This window comes from Zeus faber (genome assembly GCF_960531495.2).
Source record: "Zeus faber genome assembly, chromosome: 21".
Taxonomy (NCBI): Eukaryota; Metazoa; Chordata; class Actinopteri; order Zeiformes; family Zeidae; genus Zeus; species Zeus faber.
The window spans coordinates 1,412,835-1,434,219 of record NC_137208.1 but is presented as its reverse complement, the minus strand read 5'-3'; the positions used below and the strand labels follow the sequence as shown (position 1 = coordinate 1,434,219).

At 45.6% G+C, this 21,385-nt stretch overlaps 3 protein-coding genes across 6 annotated transcripts in view; 2 read left to right on the top strand and 1 right to left on the bottom strand.

Moving 5' to 3' along the window:
* fbxo18 (F-box DNA helicase 1) overlaps positions 1-9,915 on the top strand; it is a 33,433-nt gene extending 23,518 nt beyond the window's left edge. Inside the window, exons 19-21 of the mRNA XM_080022292.1 lie at positions 1,075-1,181; positions 5,293-5,427; positions 9,514-9,915. Coding sequence (XP_079878418.1) covers positions 1,075-1,181; positions 5,293-5,427; positions 9,514-9,675 — 404 coding nt within the window. The 3' untranslated portion in view covers positions 9,676-9,915. The remainder of the gene's footprint in view (positions 1-1,074; positions 1,182-5,292; positions 5,428-9,513) is intronic.
* A 478-nt stretch (positions 9,916-10,393) lies between these two features.
* Positions 10,394-21,385, top strand: part of rbm17 (RNA binding motif protein 17) — a 28,864-nt gene continuing 17,872 nt past the window's right edge. For 3 of the 4 annotated variants that reach the window (XM_080022192.1, XM_080022191.1, XM_080022190.1), the window contains exon 1: positions 10,394-10,697. In XM_080022192.1, coding sequence (XP_079878318.1) covers positions 10,510-10,697 — 188 coding nt within the window. In that variant the 5' untranslated portion in view covers positions 10,394-10,509. Of the gene's footprint in view, positions 10,698-20,961; positions 21,032-21,385 lie in introns of those variants that run through there. The other variant, XM_080022193.1, reaches the window with a different exon arrangement.
* il15ra (interleukin 15 receptor subunit alpha) lies at positions 10,571-20,598 on the bottom strand (the record flags this gene model as incomplete). Its single annotated transcript, XM_080022819.1, has 7 exons — positions 10,571-12,788; positions 13,646-13,712; positions 14,015-14,167; positions 15,287-15,694; positions 17,688-17,891; positions 19,848-20,146; positions 20,594-20,598. 7 exons carry the CDS (start codon positions 20,596-20,598, stop codon positions 12,698-12,700), a joined length of 1,227 nt encoding a protein of 408 aa, XP_079878945.1. The 3' UTR covers positions 10,571-12,697.

The following is a 21,385-nucleotide window of genomic DNA, read 5'->3' as shown; positions in this document are numbered from 1 at the left end:
AATTCCTTTATATATTGAAAAATGTTGTGTGTGTGTGTATATATATATATATATATATATATATATATATATATATATATATATATATATATATATATATATATACACATACACATATATACACATACACATATATACACATACACATATATATATACATATATATATATATATATATATACATATATATATATATATATATACACATATATATATACATACACATATACATACATACATATATATATATATATATATATACATATATACATATATATACATATATATATACATATATATATATATACATATATATACATATATATATATACATACACATATATATATATATATATATATATATATATATATATATATATATATATATATATATACATATATATATACATATATATATATATATACATATATATATATATATATACATATATATACATATATATATATATATGTATATATATATATATATGTATATATATATATATATACATACACATATGTATATATATATGTATATATATATGTATATATATATATATATATACATACACATATATATATGTATGTATATATGTATACGTATTCTATGTATATATTCAAAATTACGAGTCCGAAATGATTCAGTATGTAGCTGCATTTGAAAAAATGTTTTTATTTTTACTCATTTTAAAGATATTCGATATATTGCTTTAATTACTCATCTTATGAGATACTGGAAGGTGTATTTCACTGGAGCTAGGCAAGTTAATCCCATCCACAGCAGTGCATTAAGCTAAGAGAGTTGGCTCAATGCATGCATGCAGCCGGAAACTCTCTGCACTGGATGCACCGGGATGAAACGCGACCCCCCTGCCCAAATTTAGAAAGTTCTGGCTCCATCCTGCTATGATGTCGGCGAGCGTGAACCCAAACCGAAGGCTTAAAATCGCCCATATCTTTCTACAGTCCTAAACGCCGTAATTCAAACAGCACGACAAGGTTTTACCGTGGTTCCTCACTCACCCAAATATTTGATATTATTTATTGTTTAAAAATGTTGTTTGATTCTCACAGGGGACTTTCCACAGGACGAGTGGAACCTGCTGTACGTGGCCGTCACCAGGGCCAGAAAGTCCCTGATCCTCACCAGAAACATCTGCAACATCCTCACCATGGCCGGGGTACCACACCACCTCTTTACCGCCTGAGTGTTCTATTACAAGTGTTAAAAAAACAAAAGGGGTCAAAAGCAGAATTAATCAAGGTCAGAATTGAAATGATGTTTATTAAGCTCTGGATCTCTGTCCTTAAGGAGCATGAAGGGTTAGGGTGTGTTGACATCTCGTGTGCCTATGAGGTCTAACTTTGGTCATTCCCTTTGAGGTTGTGGTTTGCAGTAGCGGTAAAAGAATCCCCTTGAATCGGCCCCGGCTGCTCAGGGGTTTCATTAATCCTGAACAATCCTAGGCTATAGAAGGTTAAACATTGAAGATCTTGTTAGATTTTCCCATCAAAAGGGCTACGTGAGCGTCTGGATCAGTACTGTGGTGAGAGCCACCCTAACCCCCCCCCCGCTCCCCCCCCACGGGCCCTCGGTCACTCACCAGAGAATTGGATGAAAGAGGAGCTGGGGCGGGATTCGAGTTGTAAAAAAACCTTTTTATTAACAATTACAGGATGCAGAAATGTAGGTAAGGTAAAAATAATAAAAAGCTTCTCTTAACACAGTTCTACGCGTACTAGAAGTCTAAATCTGATAATCCTTTCCCACTGCGCCAAAAACCCGCAAACACCCGCTAACATCTGTCATCACCGGGAAAGGTTACACCCGGGTTTCAGGTCAAATGACCCTGCAATAAACAGGTGTTTTTATCAGCTCTGGTGTGAACAGGACACCAACTGTGGCCCCTTTACCTGCGTGACGCGACGCACGTTGAAGTCCCGGACGCTGGCGCATACAGTGGGGCAAAAGAGTATTTAATCAGCCACCAATTGTGCAAGTTCTCCCACTTAAAAAGATGAAAGAGGCCTGTTATTTTCATCATAGCTACACTTCGACTATGAGAGACAGAATGGGGGGGAAAGAATCCAGGAAATCACATTGTAGGATTTTTAATGAATTAATTGGTAAATTCCTCGGTAAAATAAGTATTTGGTCACCTACAAACAAGCAAGATTTCTGGCTTTCACAGACCTGCAACTTTTTCTTGAAGAGGCTCCTCTGTCCTCCACTCCTTACCTGTATTAATGGCACCTGTTTGAAGTCGTTATCAGTATAAAAGACACCTGTCCACAACCTCAAACAGTCACACTCCAAACTCCACTATGGCCAAGACCAAAGTGCTGTCAAAGGACACCAGAAACAAAATTGTAGACCTGCACCAGGCTGGGAAGACTGAATCTGCAATAGGTAAGCAGCTTGTTGTGAAGAAATCAACTGTGGGAGCAATTATTAGAAAATGGAAGACATACAAGACCACTGATAATCTCCCTCGATCTGGGGCTCCACGCAAGATCTCACCCCGTGGGGTCAAAATGATCACAAGAACGGTGAGCAAACATCCCAGAACCACACGGGGGGACCTAATGAATGACCTGCAGAGAGCTGGGACCAAAGTAACAAAGGCTACCATCAGTAACACACTACGCCGCCAGGGACTCAAATCCTGCAGTGCCAGACGTGTCCCCCTGCTTAAGCCAGTACATGTCCAGGCCCATCTGAAGTTTGCTAGAGAGCATTTGAATGATCCAGAAGAGGATTGGGAGAATGTCATATGGTCAGATGAAACCAAAATAGAACTTTTTGGTAAAAACTCAACTTGTCGTGTGTGGAGGAGAAAGAAAGCTGAGTTGCATCCAAAGAACACCATACCTGGGGCTGTTTTTCTGCAAAGGGACCAGGACGACTGATCCGTGTAAAGGAAAGAATGAATGGGGCCATGTATCGTGAGGTTTTGAGTGAAAACCTCCTTCCATCAGCAAGGGCATTGAAGATGAAACGTGGCTGGGTCTTTCAGCATGACAATGATCCCAAACACGCCGCCCGGGCAACGAAGGAGTGGCTTCGTAAGAAGCATTTCAAGGTCCTGGAGTGGCCTAGCCAGTCTCCAGATCTCAACCCCATAGAAAATCTTTGGAGGGAGTTGAAAGTCCCTGTTGCCCAGCGACAGCCTCAAAACATCACTGCTCTAGAGGAGATCTGCATGGAGGAATGGGCCAAAATACCAGCAACAGTGTGTGAAAACCTTGTGAAGACTTACAGAAAACGTTTGACCTCTGTCATTGCAAACAAAGGATATATAACAAAGTATTGAGATGAACTTTTGTTATTGACCAAATACTTATTTTCCACCATAATTTGCAAATAAATTCTTTAAAAATCAGAAAATGTGATTTTCTGGATTTTTTTTCTCGTTCTGTCTCTCATAGTCGAAGTGAACCTATGATGAAAATAACAGGCCTCTCTCATCTTTCAAAGTGGGAGAACTTGCACAATTGGTGGCTGACTAAATACTTTTTTGCCCCACTGTAAATAGACGGAATATCTGTGCGTCGTTCCATCATTTGATATCCAATTTAGAATCCAAACCAAAATCTGAAGTTATTGACTTATTTTCCCGCATGGGGGAGCATGAAATGCTGCCAGTGTGGGGGTGGCTCTGTGGCTCCCAGCGCCGCCCCAAGCCGGTACCTCAACCGGAGGCACGGATACTCCACGCTGCTTCCGCTGCGGTGTCAGGGCGTTCAGGAACGATCCCGTTCTTTTGAACGGCTCTTGTATGAAGGAGGGGAACAGAGTCTCGCTGGGATACGATGTGTTTTTTTCCCCAAGTTCTACAGTTTTGTGTCGTTGTTTGTTTTCGGTGCCATCTCCTCTGCTGTTTGTTTTCCCAGTCACACTAAAGCCAGGACACGCCCTTTTTCCAGCGTGTTAGTGATGTCGAACGCGACACGCCAGGGAGAAAGATTAACATTTCACCTGGAAATGGGAAAGGCATCAATCGCCTATTTTTTGGCGGATATACCCACGTTTGGAAAGAACCTGGGGTAGAACCGCTGGTTTTGGTGTAAAAAGGAGATCAATGTGAAAAGCTGTGAGACCCTGCTTGGGAGGGCTTGTGTCCAGGCTCCAAGTCGGTTTCCTCCAAGCCATGTGTGGACACCTTTACTGGAATACCCCTGAGAACACCTCAGTACGTGTGTGGGTCAACAGGGTTTTTTATTTCAATGGTTCTGTTCTTACTTGGCCGTCTGTGGTTATTTCCACCCCTGTTTACATATTTGCACAGTTTCAACCCCACCTTTTTCCTGGATATGTTTTATAAGCAGCGTACGCTCGCCTTCGTCTCCCCACCCGTCTCTGTTTGTCTAATACCAAATACTTTCACCAAGCAGCATGTGTTTATGTTGGGCCACTTACTGTCTTCCAATGTCAACTCACTTGAGAGACGAGCTGTTCCTCCGCATCCGGCTTGATTCTCGTTCCACTTTTCTTTGGGGAGGTGGAAATTCCAATGACAAACTGATTGAAGAGCTTGTTCCCTCTCCCCAACCGGCCTTCACGGGAGGGGAGCCAGCGGGATCCTGCTGCAGGTCAGGCCTCTCAAGGCCGTACAGGTGGGGCTGGGTATTGTGTCAACAAGGACGGTACCAGTACCAGTACCAGTACCAGTACCTTGAACGTGATACTGATACCAACAGAGTACTTTGTTCCATACCTGTTATTCTCCCACACCCATCACGGAATGGAATCAGTCCTTCACCTGGCTGTTTTTTAAGATGAAGCAGTCCTTTACCTCATCAAAAAAGGAAATAGTGATTAAACTGTATATTTAAAAGATGGAGTAAAAGATACTTGATTACTGCATTCACCTCTGGGAGGAAATTGCAGTTTTACAGCAGGTCACTTAAGATATAGGCAATAATAATAAGTATAAAGTAAATATAAAGTAATAAAGATAGAAAGCTATGAAAAACATAATGAACCAAACAATAAAGTCGAAGATAGAAAGATTTGACAATATGCAATAATGTGAAAAATTAACAAGAAACCATAAAAATAGATAACAAAAAACAAATTAAACCTTAAATTATCAAGAAAAATTATTAGAAACAATGACAATATAAACCCTGATTAAAGTGATGCAATATAAATGCAAACAATATTACAAATACTTCAATAAATAGTACAAATAAAATTATAATATATAGAAATAATAATATTAACAATTCTTAGGTGACACCCTTTATCACAGACACCGCCCTAATGCCCACCAACTTCCTGTCATGCAGGAGTACTTCCTGAAGGCGGAGCTTACAGGCTCCCTGCTGACGGACGGTGTCCCCCCCCGCTGCTCCACCCCGGCGTGTCCCCATAACATCCCAGAATATTCAGCCTTCACCCTGTGCAGGAGGAGCATGAAATATGTGAGTCACACACAAACACATACACACACACACACACACATACACACACATACACATACACATACACATACACATACACACACATACACATACACATACACATACACATACACACAAACACATACACATACACATACACATACACACATACACACACATACACACACATACACATACACATACACACACATACACATACACATACACATACACACACACACATACACACACATACACACACATACACACACATACACACACACACATACACACACATACACATACACACACAAACACATACACACACACACACACATACACACACATACACATACACACACATACACATACATACACATACACATACACATACACACACATACACACACATACACACATGTTGTAGCTGTGAATCGTTTTGGTCTTGACGTCATTTTCAAGAAGCTGTTTCACTTCCTCCAAACAAATAAACAGAAAAGAGAGTTTTGGAAAAGCCTCCAGCCTGGAAACCGAGTACCTGTGGCCCAGTACGGTACCCAGTACGTGTGGCCCAGTGCAGTACCCAGTACGTGTGGCCCAGTGCAGTACCCAGTACGTGTGGCCCAGTGCAGTACCCAGTACATGTGGCCCAGTGCAGTACCCAGTACGTGTGGCCCAGTGCAGTACCCAGTACGTGTGGCCCAGTGCAGTACCCAGTACGTGTGGCCCAGTGCAGTACCCAGTACGTGTGGAGCGGCCTGAGTTAGATCAGCTGTTTTGCTGCCGTTTAAAGATGGAGGCTGCTCCAGTGCTGCTTGAGGCTTGTTGTGTAGCTGGTCTAGCTCAGGGCAGAGCAGTCGCTACCTGAGCAGAGCACCAGCGCAGTCGCTGTGATTTAGTGTCGCCAAGGGAGCAGAGCTGGGGCTGTATTGGGCATCAGTCGCTTTATTTCGGGTTCCCTTCTTCCAGTTTCAACCAAGGTACGGAGGTGAAGCGAGTCCTCCCAGCAGCAGGGAGACTTACAGAAGATGTTTACTGCTATGTAAAGATGGTGGTTTCGCTCGACTGGGTGATCAGGGACGTCCGGCACCACAAACTCCCCCGACCCTTTTTGGAAACAGGAATCATCCGAGCGGAACCAATTTGGATGGAAACTGTGGAAGGTACCTTGGGACCTCGCTGCCATGGGTGGAAACTCTTGGTTCCGAAAGTAAAATTCCGCTCTGGGATTTTGAGCCAGCCGTGTGGATTTGGCTAATTAGCCTCAACCCGGAGGTCCGGCTAACGGCTCGGTGCAGGGCTGTAGGAAAAACACTGCGGGACTTCTCCCCTCTGGACCTGGTATTGTCCCGGTTTCTGAGAATGTTTCTCGTGGTGGAGAAGACGCCTTGTGTGGATTGGGGCGGCGCCAAGTGCGGCTGGCCGAGCCAAGTCAACTTTATCCGCACAGCCCTGAAGGCCAGTTCCCGTCTCCGAAGGCCTTGCAGACCCAGCCATTTAAAGCAGTGGTCCCCAAACCCCGGGCCGGTTAGTACCGGGCCGCCCAAGAAATAATTAATTATTTACGTTGTATTTATTATCTGAGTCTGAACAATCTTTTATTTTGAAAAATGACCGGATTCTCTCAGTTACATCTCCGGTCACTTGAGCGCCAAAAATGTAACCCACAAGCTAGCAAAATGAGCAAAAAACAGACGTCTTTGGAAAGTTTCTTTTCGAAGGGGAAAAGGGCCAGTGAAGAGACAGAAGAAGAGCCTACAACTTCCAAGAAAAATAAAGTTTTTAACAGACAGTACCAGGAGTTCTACTTGAAGTATGGATTTATCGCGACAGGTGATTCCCACAGACCAAGCCCGCTCTGCATAATATGCGGCGAACGGCTCTCTAACGAGGCAATGAAGCCTTCAAAATTGCTTCGCCACCTGGAGACCAAGCACCTGGATTAAAAAACAAGCCCCCGGAGTATTTTGAAAGAAAAAAACAGGAACACGAAAGACAGAAGAAATTACTGGCGGCCACCACATCAATAAATGCGAATGCACTGAGAGCATCATACTTGGTGGCTAACCGTATTGCTAAGGCTAAAAAGCCATTCACTATTGGTGAAGAGTTGATCTTGCCCTCCACTAAAGACATTTGCCGTGAACTTCTAGGAGAGGCTGCTGTTAACAAGATAGCACGGGTACCTTTGTCGGCTAGCACTGTGACTCGGCGCATTGAGGAAATAGCCGAAGACATTGAGAAAAAATTGTTGGAGAGGATTAATACGTCACCGTGGTACGCACTCCAGGTAGACGAATCTACAGATGTTGACAATAAGGCAATACTACTTGTTTATGTGCGATATCTTTATCAGGAGGATGTACATGAGGACATGTTGTGTGCACTATCGTTGCCAACCAACACCACAGCCGCAGAACTGTTCAAGTCACTGGATGGTTATATATATAAACTTAAATGGTCCTTTTGTGTCGGCATATGCACAGACGGAGCTGCTGCCATGACCGGACGGCTGTCTGGTTTAACTGCTCGGATTAAGGAGGTTGCACCTGAGTGTGAATCTACACATTGTATCATTCACAGGGAAATGCTTGCAAGCCGAAAAATGACACCGGAATTGAACAGCGTTTTGAATGATGTCGTTAAAGTTATTAACCACATTAAAGCACACGCCCTTAACTCACGCCTTTTTGAGCAGCTTTGTGAGGAGATGGACGCGGAGCACACACGGCTTCTCTTATACACAGAAATAAGATGGTTATCCAGAGGGAAATCGCTGGCCAGAGTGTTTGAATTCCGAGAGCCGCTGCAAAGATTTCTCTCAGAAAAGAAGTCACCGTTGGCAGCACATTTCAGTGACGAGGAATGGGTCGCAAAACTGGCATACTTGTGCGACATATTCAGCCTGCTCAATGAATTAAATCTGTCACATCAGGGGAAAATGACAACGGTCTTCAAGTTGGCAGATAAGTAACTGCATTTAAAGCCAAACTGGATTTGTGGGGACGGCGCGTGAACAGAGGCATATTGGACATGTTTCAAACATTAGCGGGGATTTTGTGTGAGACTGAGCCTGAGCCTTCATTCTCACAGCTGGTGCACGATCACCTGTCTTTGCTTTTAAAAGAGTTCGAGCGCTACTTCCCAACCAAAAAGGACCCACGAACTGCCAAGGGATGGATCCGCGACCCATTTATCAACAAACCAGGTGAATCCAGCATGTCTGTGCAAGAAGAAGATCAACTGCTGGAGATCGCAAATAACGGCGGCTTTAAAAGTATTTTCGAGACAACAACTCTGCCGATGTTCTGGATTAAAGTCATGGCAGAATACCTGGAGATCGCCACCACAGCACTTAAAACCCTGTTGCCATTTCCGACATCCTATCTGTGTGAAGCAGGGTTTTCTGCCGTGACAGCAACCAAAACAAAACAACGGAGTAGACCGGACATAAGCAATACACTTCGGGTGACAGTCTCTCCCATTACCCCAAGATGGGACCATCTCGTTGCAGAGAAACAAGCTCAGGGCTCTCATTGATTTAGCGTTGTGGTGAGTTAAAATTTTCATGCACTTTATATTCATTTTTGTGGCGTATCTGTATCTTATTTTGAAGGCATGTTTAAACCTTACCATAGCGACCAGAGTCCGAGAGCGTTAGGGCTGTGGTCGCCAACAGAGGGGGATGAGGGAGAGGAGACGGTTCAAACTGACAACTTTATTTCAGCTGCTGAAAAATATAATTCATGGAGTGTTTAATAATAAAAATGTGAAATGTGGAATTGCTGGTTCTTCGTATTTTTTATAACGTTTATTATTTTATTATTTATTTTATTATAATATATATTTCTTTATTATTTATTATCACGTTTATTATATTCGCAATATAAACAATCTACAAACCCCCCCCCCCCCCCCCCCGGTCCGCAGTACAATTGTCAAGCATTGACCGGTCCGCGGTGATAAAAAGGAAAGGAGTCCTGAAAGGACTAGTCCTGAAACCCTCAGACAGCCAAGGAGTCTCCGAGAGAGAGACTTTCTTGAGCCGCTGCTCCATGTTTGTTTTAAAGGAAAACTTCTCCCTCCTCCCTCCTCCCCCTCTCTCAGATGGGTGATGAGGACCCTGGTGGTCCTCTGTGTGGACACTGTGTGTGGAAGCGAGTGGGTTCGCTCGCCTCCCTCACGTCAGACGTCGCTCTGAAGCTGCCGGCCGAACCTGAGCCCCAGAACCTGCCGTTTGACAACAACATGCTGCTGATGCTGGTCTGACACGTGTGCGCACGCACGCACGCACGCACGCACGCACGCACGCACGCACGCACGCACGCACGCACGCACGCACGCACGCACGCACGCACGCACACACACACACACACACACACACACACACACACACACACACACACACACACACACACACACAGGCGTTGGGAGGACCCGTGGGAGGGAGGTTGAATAGGACTCTGTAAAAAAGACTTTTACTTTGAAAGTGACCAGGGAGGACTTAAGAGGGACTAAGTGTTATTGAAAGGACCTTTACTTTGAGAGAAGACACAACACGCTGGGTGCTGTTATTTAGAAGGAGTGTTATTTTGGTGCTGGGACAGGCTGAAAGAAAGAGCTGGAAACTCTGGAACTGTTGTTTTGTTTTGTCTTTTTTCATTTCTCATCTTTATTTTGGGGATTTCATAACCATGTGAAGAGTTTGTGGTCTCGCCTCCTGACCCGCATTTTATATGTATTTAATTCATGTATATTTGTACATGTTTTGTTTGAAGCGTGTTTGCAGTGTTGTTTTTAATGTGGGTCATTGAGAATACCCATAATGTACCAGACCAAGGCACTGGGCCATAATGCTCAGATTATGACCCATAACTGTTTGAAGAATGATAAAACAACAAAAAATGGGGGGATGATGATCATTTCTATAATGGTTTAGTTGCAGAAAGCTGCTTTTATACCAACGTTTCACTGCTGTTTTCCTGACATTAAGGTATCATTGTAAAACAAAATAAAAGGTTTTTCAGTAAAAACAAACTTTTAATCTTTATTTCACGGAACTGAAAGAACAAAGGAAGCAGCGGCAGCTTCTGTCCGTGATCCATGAGTCCAGCGGGCGGTGCAGACCTGCAGGCTCCACCGGGCGCTGCAGACCTGCAGGCTCCACCGGGCGCTGCAGACCTGCAGGCTCCACCGGGCGCTGCAGACCTGCAGGCTCCACCGGGCGCTGCAGACCTGCAGGCTCCACCGGGCGGATCATCAGTGCCCGCCGATCCATCGTCTTCAATAAGGTAATAACTGTCTGGGAGTCCTTTGTGGTGCTACTGCGTCGCTCGGTGTGTTTACGTGCACCAAGTACACGGATGAAGCTCAGTATTGTGGTTAGGGTAACAATGCATTTTAAGGCGTTTGGAGTAATACCACGACTGAAAATCGGCTTTTGAGGGAATCGAAGGAAAAGCTGGAGAAGAAAAACGTAGATGCAGGACGGTGTGGACGTGAAAGGAGGAGGATGTGACTGGGACGCCAAGAGGGAGCTTTGCAATGAACTTCAATACATTGATATCACACAGCGGCTGAAGTTTCCTGTCAGAGTCCACTGTGGAGCGAGGGAAAGGGCCACGCGGGAGGCAGCCATGACGCCTGGATGCATGTCTTAGCAACACTCCTCCCTATGTGGGGGTGTCTTTGTTCTCCTTCCTATAAGATGCAACTTCTCCTTTGCTCTCTTCTTCCTCAAAGGCTCAGAGGCAACGGGAAGAAAAGTAGAAACCTTTCCAAGGATTCTTAGTCCTTAAAGTGCTTGAATTGAACCTTTTTTTTTTTTTAATGTGAGTACTTGAATAACAGCTTAATCGGCCTCTCGTGTAGGGTTGGGGGTGAATTTGTTAAGGGCAAGTACTTGGTGCCCATGGCTCCAATGCCAGCTGGGTGATACCTAATACCCGCAGCAGCTCCTGGGTCGGCCCCCCCGGGGATGTCATCCCAGTTGGCCACGCCCGGCGGGCCCTGACACGGCAACAAAGATCAAACCACCTCGACCGGTTGCTCTCAAAGCAGAGCGGTCCCCCCGGATTGCCTGTCTGCACAGCTGAGCATAGCAACCCTACAAGGCGGTACAAGCCGCCCAAAGCCGCGGCATTGAGAGCCGTCAAATCAAATGTCTCTCTTGGTTGAAGCGCTTGAAGACTCGCGTCGCTTCGAAAACAACAACCTAATCCGTTCGGCCCGGTCTGCTGCGGCTGATGCTGTCCACGTAAATCAAACCTCCCACTCTGAGCCGGGCCGCAGGGGACGCAGCAGCCCTTCACTTTTCCGCGGGACAAGCTGCCACATTAAAGATGGCGACGCCGGCGGCGTAGGACGGTACATCGACAAAACCGCCAAAGAAATTCCCCCAAATCCACCGCCGTCATATTTCCAGGCGCACACCCTGTCCTGAATGTTGTGAAGTTAGTCTTTCTGGAGCACTGGATGAGGCATGAGAGTGTGTGTGTGTGTGTCCTTTGCCACAACATTTCAACATTGCTCTTCCTAACTCCTGTCTTGGACTCGTACGTACATCTCACTCAGTTGGGAGTTGGCTGCAGACGTCGGGTCTGGGAGTGTCACCGAGGCCCCTGAGTCAACCCACCTCTGACAGAGACAAATGGCTTCAATCCACAATCTAACTTTGAGGCCGACACCGCCGAGCCCAATGAAATATGGCGAGCTCCAATTCAGCAAACTTGGAAGGACCCTTTAGGTGGGGTTCATGTGGAGGTAGCAACTCAAGATGATCGGATGACCCAAAAAACTCAAACTGCCCAGCACCGGACAGCAATGGACACTGGGAAATCTTCACTGGATGTTGTTTTCCTATTCTTTCCTGTTCCTGTTCGTCCTCTTCCCTTTTCTATTCTTGTGGAGCTCAAGTTTCTGTGGAGAAATTCAGGAATGTTGTCTGGCGGGGGTCTTCACAGGAGACCTGCTGCTTTACGTCTGGGCTTGTCAGGGCCTGGCCGGTCTCCTGGTAGGTTTCCTCAAACTGGGGGGGGGGGGGGATCCCTGTTCCCTGTTCCCTGTTCCCTGTTCCCTGAGCAGCACAACCGACATGAAACCCAACTCGTCATTTCTCCCAAAGCGGAGAGAAAGGATCAACAGAACATCCGGAAATGTCCGGCGCTCCACCGCGCCCCTCTCCTCGTCCGCCTCACGCTCCTTTAAGCTGCTGTTTTGGCACAAAGCCGCTGCCTCTTCGTTGAGAGGGTCTGGATCTCAAGGTTTTTGGCTGCGGCGCAGCTGCTCGTCACTAGGATGCGGGTTCGGGCGCGGCCCCCACCACGGGCCTCATGGGTAGTTGTTCTTCCCCTGGTGGTCGCAGGTCCCAATTTCTCAGCCTCCTGACGAAAGAGAGAAGAACAGGGAGGGCTTTCAAAACGTCAGTGGTTCAAAGAGCAGAGAATCTTTTCAAATTCCACTTCAAATAAATAACGGAAGCCAGCTGCTGCGTTGCAAGCTCCAAACTGGCAGGCTGCAGTGAGTGATGAGGTGATGAGCTCCAGCAGAACAGCAGCTCCTGCGTTGCAAGCTCCAAACTGGCAGGCTGCACTGAGTGATGAGGTGATGAGCTCCAGCAGAACAGCAGCTCTGTGTCCATCACAACAAGTTTCACTCTGAAAGTCACAACTATCAGTCGTGACAAAGGTTCCACTTCTTTTGGGGAGTGCCTTCCTGACGACTCACTGGCTAAAAAGAGTCGTTGCCTTTGTCCCACTCTGGCTTGGTTGGGTCGGGTGGGTGTAACGCACGCTGAGCAAGGGAGGACTTCCTCCACCCTCAACCAGAGGAGGAACAAGAGTCGGTTCGATTCTCCGTCGGGAACGCAACTCTATAACAAGAATAACTTAATTCTGACGAAATTATTTATTTCCACATTCCGTCACATTGAGTGTGAGTTGTGTCAAACACATCCAGTCGACCTCTTCTGGTCTTAGACTTCATTCCTCAGTAATTATTTCCAGTTTGTGAGTCGGGATCCACTCTTTTGTCGAGTGAATCCCGACTCCAGAGTCATTTAAAAGATTTGTTGGCTACGAACAAATCGTTTACGAGTCTTGCATCACTAACTATCAGTAAGATGACCATGATAATAATAATAATAATAATAATAATAATAATAATAAGCACATTTCCATGGGTGTGTGATGTTTGCAGTGGTGAACAGGAAGTGGTGGAACTGTCGGCTATGTGGGCTTACCGTCTCCACAGAAAGAAGCCGAGCCCGGCCGAGCAGCAGAGGATCAACGCCCCCAAAACGCCCAACCCTGAGGGAAACAACACAATCCCATTAGAATTCCAGCTCAGGAAGTGGATACTACTCTGCTGAAAGAAGGACTGAGAGGTTACTTTGGCCGAAAAGGAGAGTGGAGTCGTTAACCCCAAAATACCCCAAAACGCTACGACCAGAAATGACTGTCACGTTTTTCATTGGAACTGGGCTTCAAACGGAGTAAATAAGACATTTTTAACGTTACCCTTGGATGTCACCATATTTACTATCCATGAAATCTCACTCTTTGATGCGTTTCCGGATTTTGTGTGAAACCAGATTAAGAGCGGGACTCACAAGGGACCACAGGGCCCGGGCCATGCTGCGTGTCTGGCTGGTTGGGTTTGAAGGACTCTGCACCTGCTGGTTTGGAGGCGGCACCGCTGGTGATCGGCGCTGCCGGAGCTGCATCCGTGGTCAACGTTCCTGGAGCCTCTTCCACAGGACGTGCTGTTACAGAGAGGAAACAAGTCTGTCACTCACGTAGAACAACCTTCGTCCTGATTGGCCGGGGATACGCGGCCATCTGCCGTGGAGAGACCTGGGAGCTAGAGGAGGGTGCTATCACCGGTCTCACCTGGGAGGCATTCCAAAACCCCTCCCAGATCTCTCTGACCTCATGAATGCCCTGTTGTGATTGTGCAGGAGTGAAGCCTGGTTCACGCGTCTCCACGTAAACGTCCCCGCAGAGCTACGCAGTGCAGGGGCTTCTGGGTAACAGCAGGTCGCATAGGAGCCGACACCCACACCTCCCAAATCTCAACAATGTACCAAACAAGCTGATTGGTTGAATTGTCTAACTTTCTGTCGGGAGGTGGGTTCCAAGCGGAAAAGGAAATACAGCGGATAGAGGTGCGACTCAAGGATGAGGTTCGAAAACAGATTTCTATTTGCATATCCACATTTTGGGTTCGAAACTTTTTGAATTAAGTTTGAAAAAGAAAATAATAATACCTGTGCATGTTTTCCGTACATTGTGGTTCACTAAATGTGACACTGCTCCCAGTGGACACATAACATTCTACACAAAATCTATAGAAGTATAAAAGCAAACGGCAGCACCAACATCTCTGAAGGACGCCTGTGCACGTTGACACGCCTTCACACCAGTTAACTGAAGTAGACTCAGGTGTAAGACACAGTGTCAGCGACCTCCTTTGCACCTGGCAGGATGATCCATCCCATAACTACTTCTCTAGTCCAGGGGTCACAACAATCACGAAACTCAAACCTCACAATCTCATTCACGCTCCGATGGCGCCAAAGTCTCACAAGGTGGCAGCCTGCTCATTGGAAAGGGTTAGGGGTGCGGTGTCTTGCTCATGGACACATGGAAATGCTACCAGGAGGTGTCGGGGATCAAACCAGAGGATCCACCCTACCCCCTGAGCCGCTGCCGCCCCTTTATCTGGACTACATCTACTCCACCTGCCTGGATCTGCTTTTCTGGGCATGTTTGTGGGAGGATTGAGCTCGATGGTGGAACAGCAGACGTGTCACAGCCAAAGCAAAGTCGTAGAACCAGGTGGATTTACCATAACAAGGATTATCCAGATCAGTGGAACTCACCCGGTGTCGGATTTGGAAGTTTGGAGATGGGACCAGAGGAGACCGGAGGGGGGTTGTCTACAGGAACTGAGGCCAGGTCCAATGTGGTCTGATGGGCTGGTCCGTTGGTGGTCTTCTGGGTAGTCTGGTGGCCTGGACGGTCACTGGTCTGGCGGGATGGATGGTGAGTGGTCTTCTGGGTGATCTGGTGGCCTGGACGGTCACTGGTCTTGTGGGCTGGCCGGACGGTGGTCTGGGGAACTGGACGGTCGGTGGTCTGCTGGGCTGGCCGGACGGTGGTCTGGGGAACTGGACGGTCGGTGGTTTGCTGGGCTGGCCGGATAGTGGTCTGGGGAACTGGAAGGTGAGTGGTCCTCTGGGCTGGGTGGTCAGTGGTATGGTGGGCAGGCTGGTCGGTCTTGGGGATGGCTGTGAATTTGAGAAAAATGTCTTATCCTCAGATACTATACACAAAAGAAACCATATCACACCAAGGTCTTTGTTGTGGTCAGTTAAAAAAAAAAAAAAAGCATTATACAGAAATACGTTTCATTTGGTGAGGGGTCACTTTGATGTGGAATCAGGAAATCGCACATTCTCAATTGGTGACCATTTGTCAATGAATTGATCATGCTGTAGGCTCGTTCTCTCCTTTTCGTACATTTCTTTTCATCTGGATATCCACTGCTCCTATGTTGGGGGACTAAGCAGAAGTCTAAGGGCCCGACCCCTGCTACCCTTCATCACACTCTCCAACACTTTCCAAACTTCTCTAAATACTTGCTCTCAGAGGTCCTGGCCGTGCCGGGATGTGTCACACTTGTTTTCATTCGTCTTGTTGAAAGGAAGCGGTTCAGGAAACAGTTTGACTCCGTGATTTAACCTCAGGGAGATCAAATGAATAAATTGGCTGCGACTCAGGTTGTGAGAGACAGTTTGACTGCAGTTCCTGGACAAGGCCCAGAAGAAGCAGCAGCTGCATGAGCTGCTGTCTGTGCAGTGTTCACCAAGCAGCTGTTGGATTGACTGTTGACTTCCTGTACCACACCTTAAAATGTTGTAATGTTTGTTGTCAGAGGCCGCAGTGCATCACTTCCTGCATGGTGCATCACTTCCTGCATGGTGCATCACTTCCTGCATGATGCACCCCAACGGAACACGGCGCAGCAGCAGCTTTCTGTTTCGTCAGCTTCCTCTTCGTTCCCCTGGAAGGTTTTCTGCTTTTACTGTTGTGTTGCGTGACGTTGTCTCCAAGACCAGGCAAGGACCCGGATCAGGGGCCCTACATTTATTTAGCTCGGTGTTGTGGATACACACTACATACAGGACTATTTAGTCCACACCACATACCATGAAGTACACACTACATACAGGACTATTTAGTCCACACCACATACCATGAAGTACACACTACATACAGGACTATTTAGTCCACACCACATACCATGAAGTACATACTAGTTAGTACACACTACATACTATTTAGTACACACCACATACCATGAAGTACACACTACATACTATTAAGTACACACCAAATACCATGAAGTACACAATACATACTTGTTAGTACACACTACATACTATTTAGTACACACCACATACCATGAAGTACACACTACATACTATTTAGTACACACCACATACCATGAAGTACACATTACATACTATTAAGTACACACCACATACCATGAAGTACACAATACATACTATTTAGTACACACTACATACCATGTACATACTACATACTAGTACCAAACATGGGGTTTCCTCCATGTAACATCAGTAAGGACCCCCACCCAAAACATGGGATTTCCTCCATGTAACGTCAGTAGGGACCCCCACCCAAAACATGGGGTTTCCTCCGTGTAACGTCAGTAAGGACCCCCACCCAAAACATGGGGTTTCCTCCGTGTAACGTTAGCAAGGACCCCCACCCAAAACATGGGGTTTCCTCCGTGTAACATCAGTAAGGACCTCCACCCAAAACATGGGGTTTCCTCCGTGTAACGTCAGCAAGGACCCCCACCCAAAACATGGGGTTTCCTCCGTGTAACATCAGTAAGGACCTCCACCCGAAACATGCACAACATCATGGTGTGACCAGTGACGTATGGAAGCAGGTCCTGGGCGCATCATGGTTGAACGCTGCTGCCGGAGGAAGCACCAGCCAGGATGGTTCAATGCAGAGAAAACATTTCACCAGCACCACCCAAAGCATGTGTGTGTGACAAATAAAGATTCTGATCATTATTATTATTATTATTATTATTATTATTTAATTATTATCATAATTATCATGATTATTTCATCATTAATATTATTATGATTTCATCATTATTGTTATCATCATCATCATCATCATCATCATCATAGTGTTCTCATTATTCACATTCTCCTGTGGAACTGGTGGTTGTCTTACGGATGCACTGCAGGTTGGTGGCGCTCCACTCTATGCCGTTCCAGGTTTTCCGGCACCGGGTTAGGTTGGAGGTTCCAGCTTTTCGGGTGAAGCCCTCCACACAGCGGTAGCGGAACCTGCCATCGTGCTGGCAGCAGCTCCGGGCGTCGGGCGCTTCGGTCAGCGCCCTCAGCGGAGGGGAGGGGCATGGGCATTCGCACAGCTCTGCGGGGTGGGTGGGGTGGGGCAAATTCAAATATCGCAATATTTTTGGCCGATGCTTTAAGCAGATTGACCTTTGACTTCCAGCGGCGTGGTGGTGTGGGCATTCAGAGGTCACATACATTGAATGGCTGGTTCCTTATAAGGTTTCAACTAAATAACGTCTCAAACATGAGATTTTTCTTTAAAACAAATGAATTTTATGGATGGATTACTACTTTAAAAGAGCAGATTACTGCTTTAAAAGAGCAGATTACTGCTTTAAAAGAGCAGATTACTACTTTAAAAGAGCAGATTACTACTTTAAAGGAGCAGATTACTACTTTAAAGGAGCAGATTACTACTTTAAAGGAGTAGATTACTACTTTAAAGGAGCAGATTACTACTTTAAAAGAGCAGATTACTACTTTAAAGGAGCAGATTACTACTTTAAAGGAGCAGATTACTACTTTAAAGGAGCAGATTACTACTTTAAAGGAGTAGATTACTACTTTAAAGGAGCAGATTACTACTTTAAAGGAGCAGATTACTGCTTTAAAAGAGCAGATTACTGCTTTAAAAGAGCAGATTACTACTTTAAAAGAGCAGATTACTACTTTAAAGGAGTAGATTACTACCTTAAAGGAGCAGATTACTACTTTAAAGGAGCAGATTACTACTTTAAAGGAGTAGATTACTCCTTTAAGGGGAGTAGATTACTACTTTAAAGGAGTAGATTACTACTTTAAAGGAGTAGATTACTACCTTAAAGGAGTAGATTACTACCTTAAAGGAGTAGATTACTACCTTAAAGGAGTAGATTACTACCTTAAAGGAGTAGATTACTACCTTAAAGGAGTAGATTACTCCTTTAAAGGAGTAGATTACTACCTTAAAGGAGTAGATTACTACTTTAAAGGAGTAGATTACTACCTTAAAGGAGTAGATTACTACCTTAAAGGAGTAGATTACTACCTTAAAGGAGTAGATTACTCCTTTAAAGGAGTAGATTACTCCTTTAAAGGAGTAGATTACTACTTTAAAGGAGTAGATTACTACCTTAAAGGAGTAGATTACTACCTTAAAGGAGTAGATTACTCCTTTAAAGGAGTAGATTACTACTTTAAAGGAGCAGATTACTACTTTAAAGGAGTAGATTACTACTTTAAAGGAGCAGATTACTACTTTAAAGGAGTAGATTACTACCTTAAAGGAGTAGATTACTACCTTAAAGGAGTAGATTACTACCTTAAAGGAGTAGATTACTCCTTTAAAGGAGTAGATTACTACTTTAAAGGAGCAGATTACTACTTTAAAGGAGTAGATTACTACTTTAAAGGAGCAGATTACTACTTTAAAGGAGTAGATTACTACTTTAAAGGAGCAGATTACTACTTTAAAGGAGTAGATTACTACCTTAAAGGAGTAGATTACTACCTTAAAGGAGTAGATTACTAACCCTCGCCACAGGAGTCCAGTCCCTGTCATGGTTGTTAGGGCTCTTACTACGACCATAGTATTGTTTTCTATTGTAGTATCATTGCTGTAACTTATCGAGAGAGAATGGAAACAAACATAAGAAACAATAGAAATTGACAAAAAAGTCGAAATCAAATCATAATTTAAGTTATATCATCAGTTATGAGGTTATTACTATCATGGTGGTCTTATTACTTATACTTTACTTATACTATACTTACTGGTACTGTTTATTACATAAAAGGTTATAATTAAGTTGTTTATTATATCAGTGACCGACTCGGTGCGTGTGCGCGGTACAGAGCGGACTCACCTCCACTGGAGCGGACCTGCGCGGCTGCCATCAGACAGAACATCCCATAATAATAATAATAATAACGATAATGCTGGTGGTGCTGCTGGTGCTGGTGGTGCTGGTGGTATCCGGGGGTCAGACGCATATCCCTCCCAGCAGGCATCCACCACCACATCAGCGGTCATGGCGACTCTCCTTCCACTTACTTTCACTTTCGCTCCGCTGCGGTGTGAGAGGGGAGCCGCTTCCAGTGGGAGGGGCCCGGGGAGCCGGGGCCCGGGGAGCCGGGGAGCCGGGGAGCCGGGGAGCCGGGGAGAACGGGGAGCCGGGGCCCGGGGAGCCGGGGAGCCGGGGCCCGGGGCCCGGGGAGCCGGGGAGCCGCGGAGCCGGGGAGAACGGGGAGCCGGGGCCCGGGGAGCCGGGGCCCGGGGCCAGCGGGACCCCCGGCACCGCAGCACGTGTGCCGCTGCGTCGCCGCCGGCCTCCTCGGCGCGTCACGGTCGCGCTGATCCAGGTGCACGGTGCACGTCACGGCTCAGGTGTGGCGCTGAGGGACGTCCGGCCGCTGGGGGCGCTGTGGGAAACGTCACTGAGCGCCGCGTTCAAGGCGCGTGGGAGAATGGTAAATCCGAGCTTCCCAGCAGAAGTAGGTGGAGAGGCGCTAAACGGGAACTCATCCAGTGCCATAACAAACACATGACTCGGGAGAGTTTGGGCGCGTTGCTTCGTGTCTGTTGCTTCCAATCCACTTCAGGCCTTTGGAGAAAGCATGCATTTAGACAACACGAATCAAGAGTAGAATAAGGATTAATAGTGATTTTTTTTTTTTTACAACAAATACTACTACTATAATGATAATAATAATTATTATTATTATTATTATTATTATTAGTAGTAGTAGTAGTAGTAGTAGTCTCCTTTATTTTTGTTTGTATAAAATAAAATTGGAAACCCCATAATGAACCCCTAGTTTCGTTCAGCCTGGCTGCGGGCTCTAATTCCATCATTATTTCTGCAAGCAACAGGATCTTTCTTTGTCGCTGAGCCCGTCGTCCAATCGTTTGTCTTTGCTCTTGAAATCTAAACGTAATCTTTCGCTTTCTGTCTTGTCTTTCTGTTTGTTTATTTATTCATTGGTTTATATTTTGTCGTTTGTTAATTGTGAAATGTGAATGGTTTATCTCTTTAAAAGGGCTGGTGCGTCAGCCGCCACTGATAGAACGTAAGCTGCAACTCCGTAACGTCCCATGTGACTTGAACGCAGCACCACTTCCGTTACCGTCCTTGTTTATTTCCGGATTCCGCCGCAGTGTGCTGCTAGCTGTTAGCTGCTAGCTGTTAGCTTCTCTGCTGCGTCCCTTTGCTTTATGTCTGGATATTAACAAGTCCGGTAAGTGCAGAGTTACCCAGATGTATCACCCTAATTATCATAATAATAATAATATAATTATTATTATTGTTGTAGTGGTTATTATTATTATTATTAATAATAACATGGGAGGGTTTCTGTGTGTTTCATGTAGCTGTCGTTGTGAATGCAGCCAGTGTTAGCTCGATGGCTAATGTCAGCCGGCTAGCATCTTCACAACGTCCACCTCTCTGTTCAGTGTGAATATGTTCACAATATATTCACAAAATATTCACAATATATTCAGAATCCCGCATCTATAGCGGTTTGTTGTGGCTCCACATATGAAGGCTGTTCCTTCTGCTGTTTGGGCTGCATGAGGTTGAACAAATGATG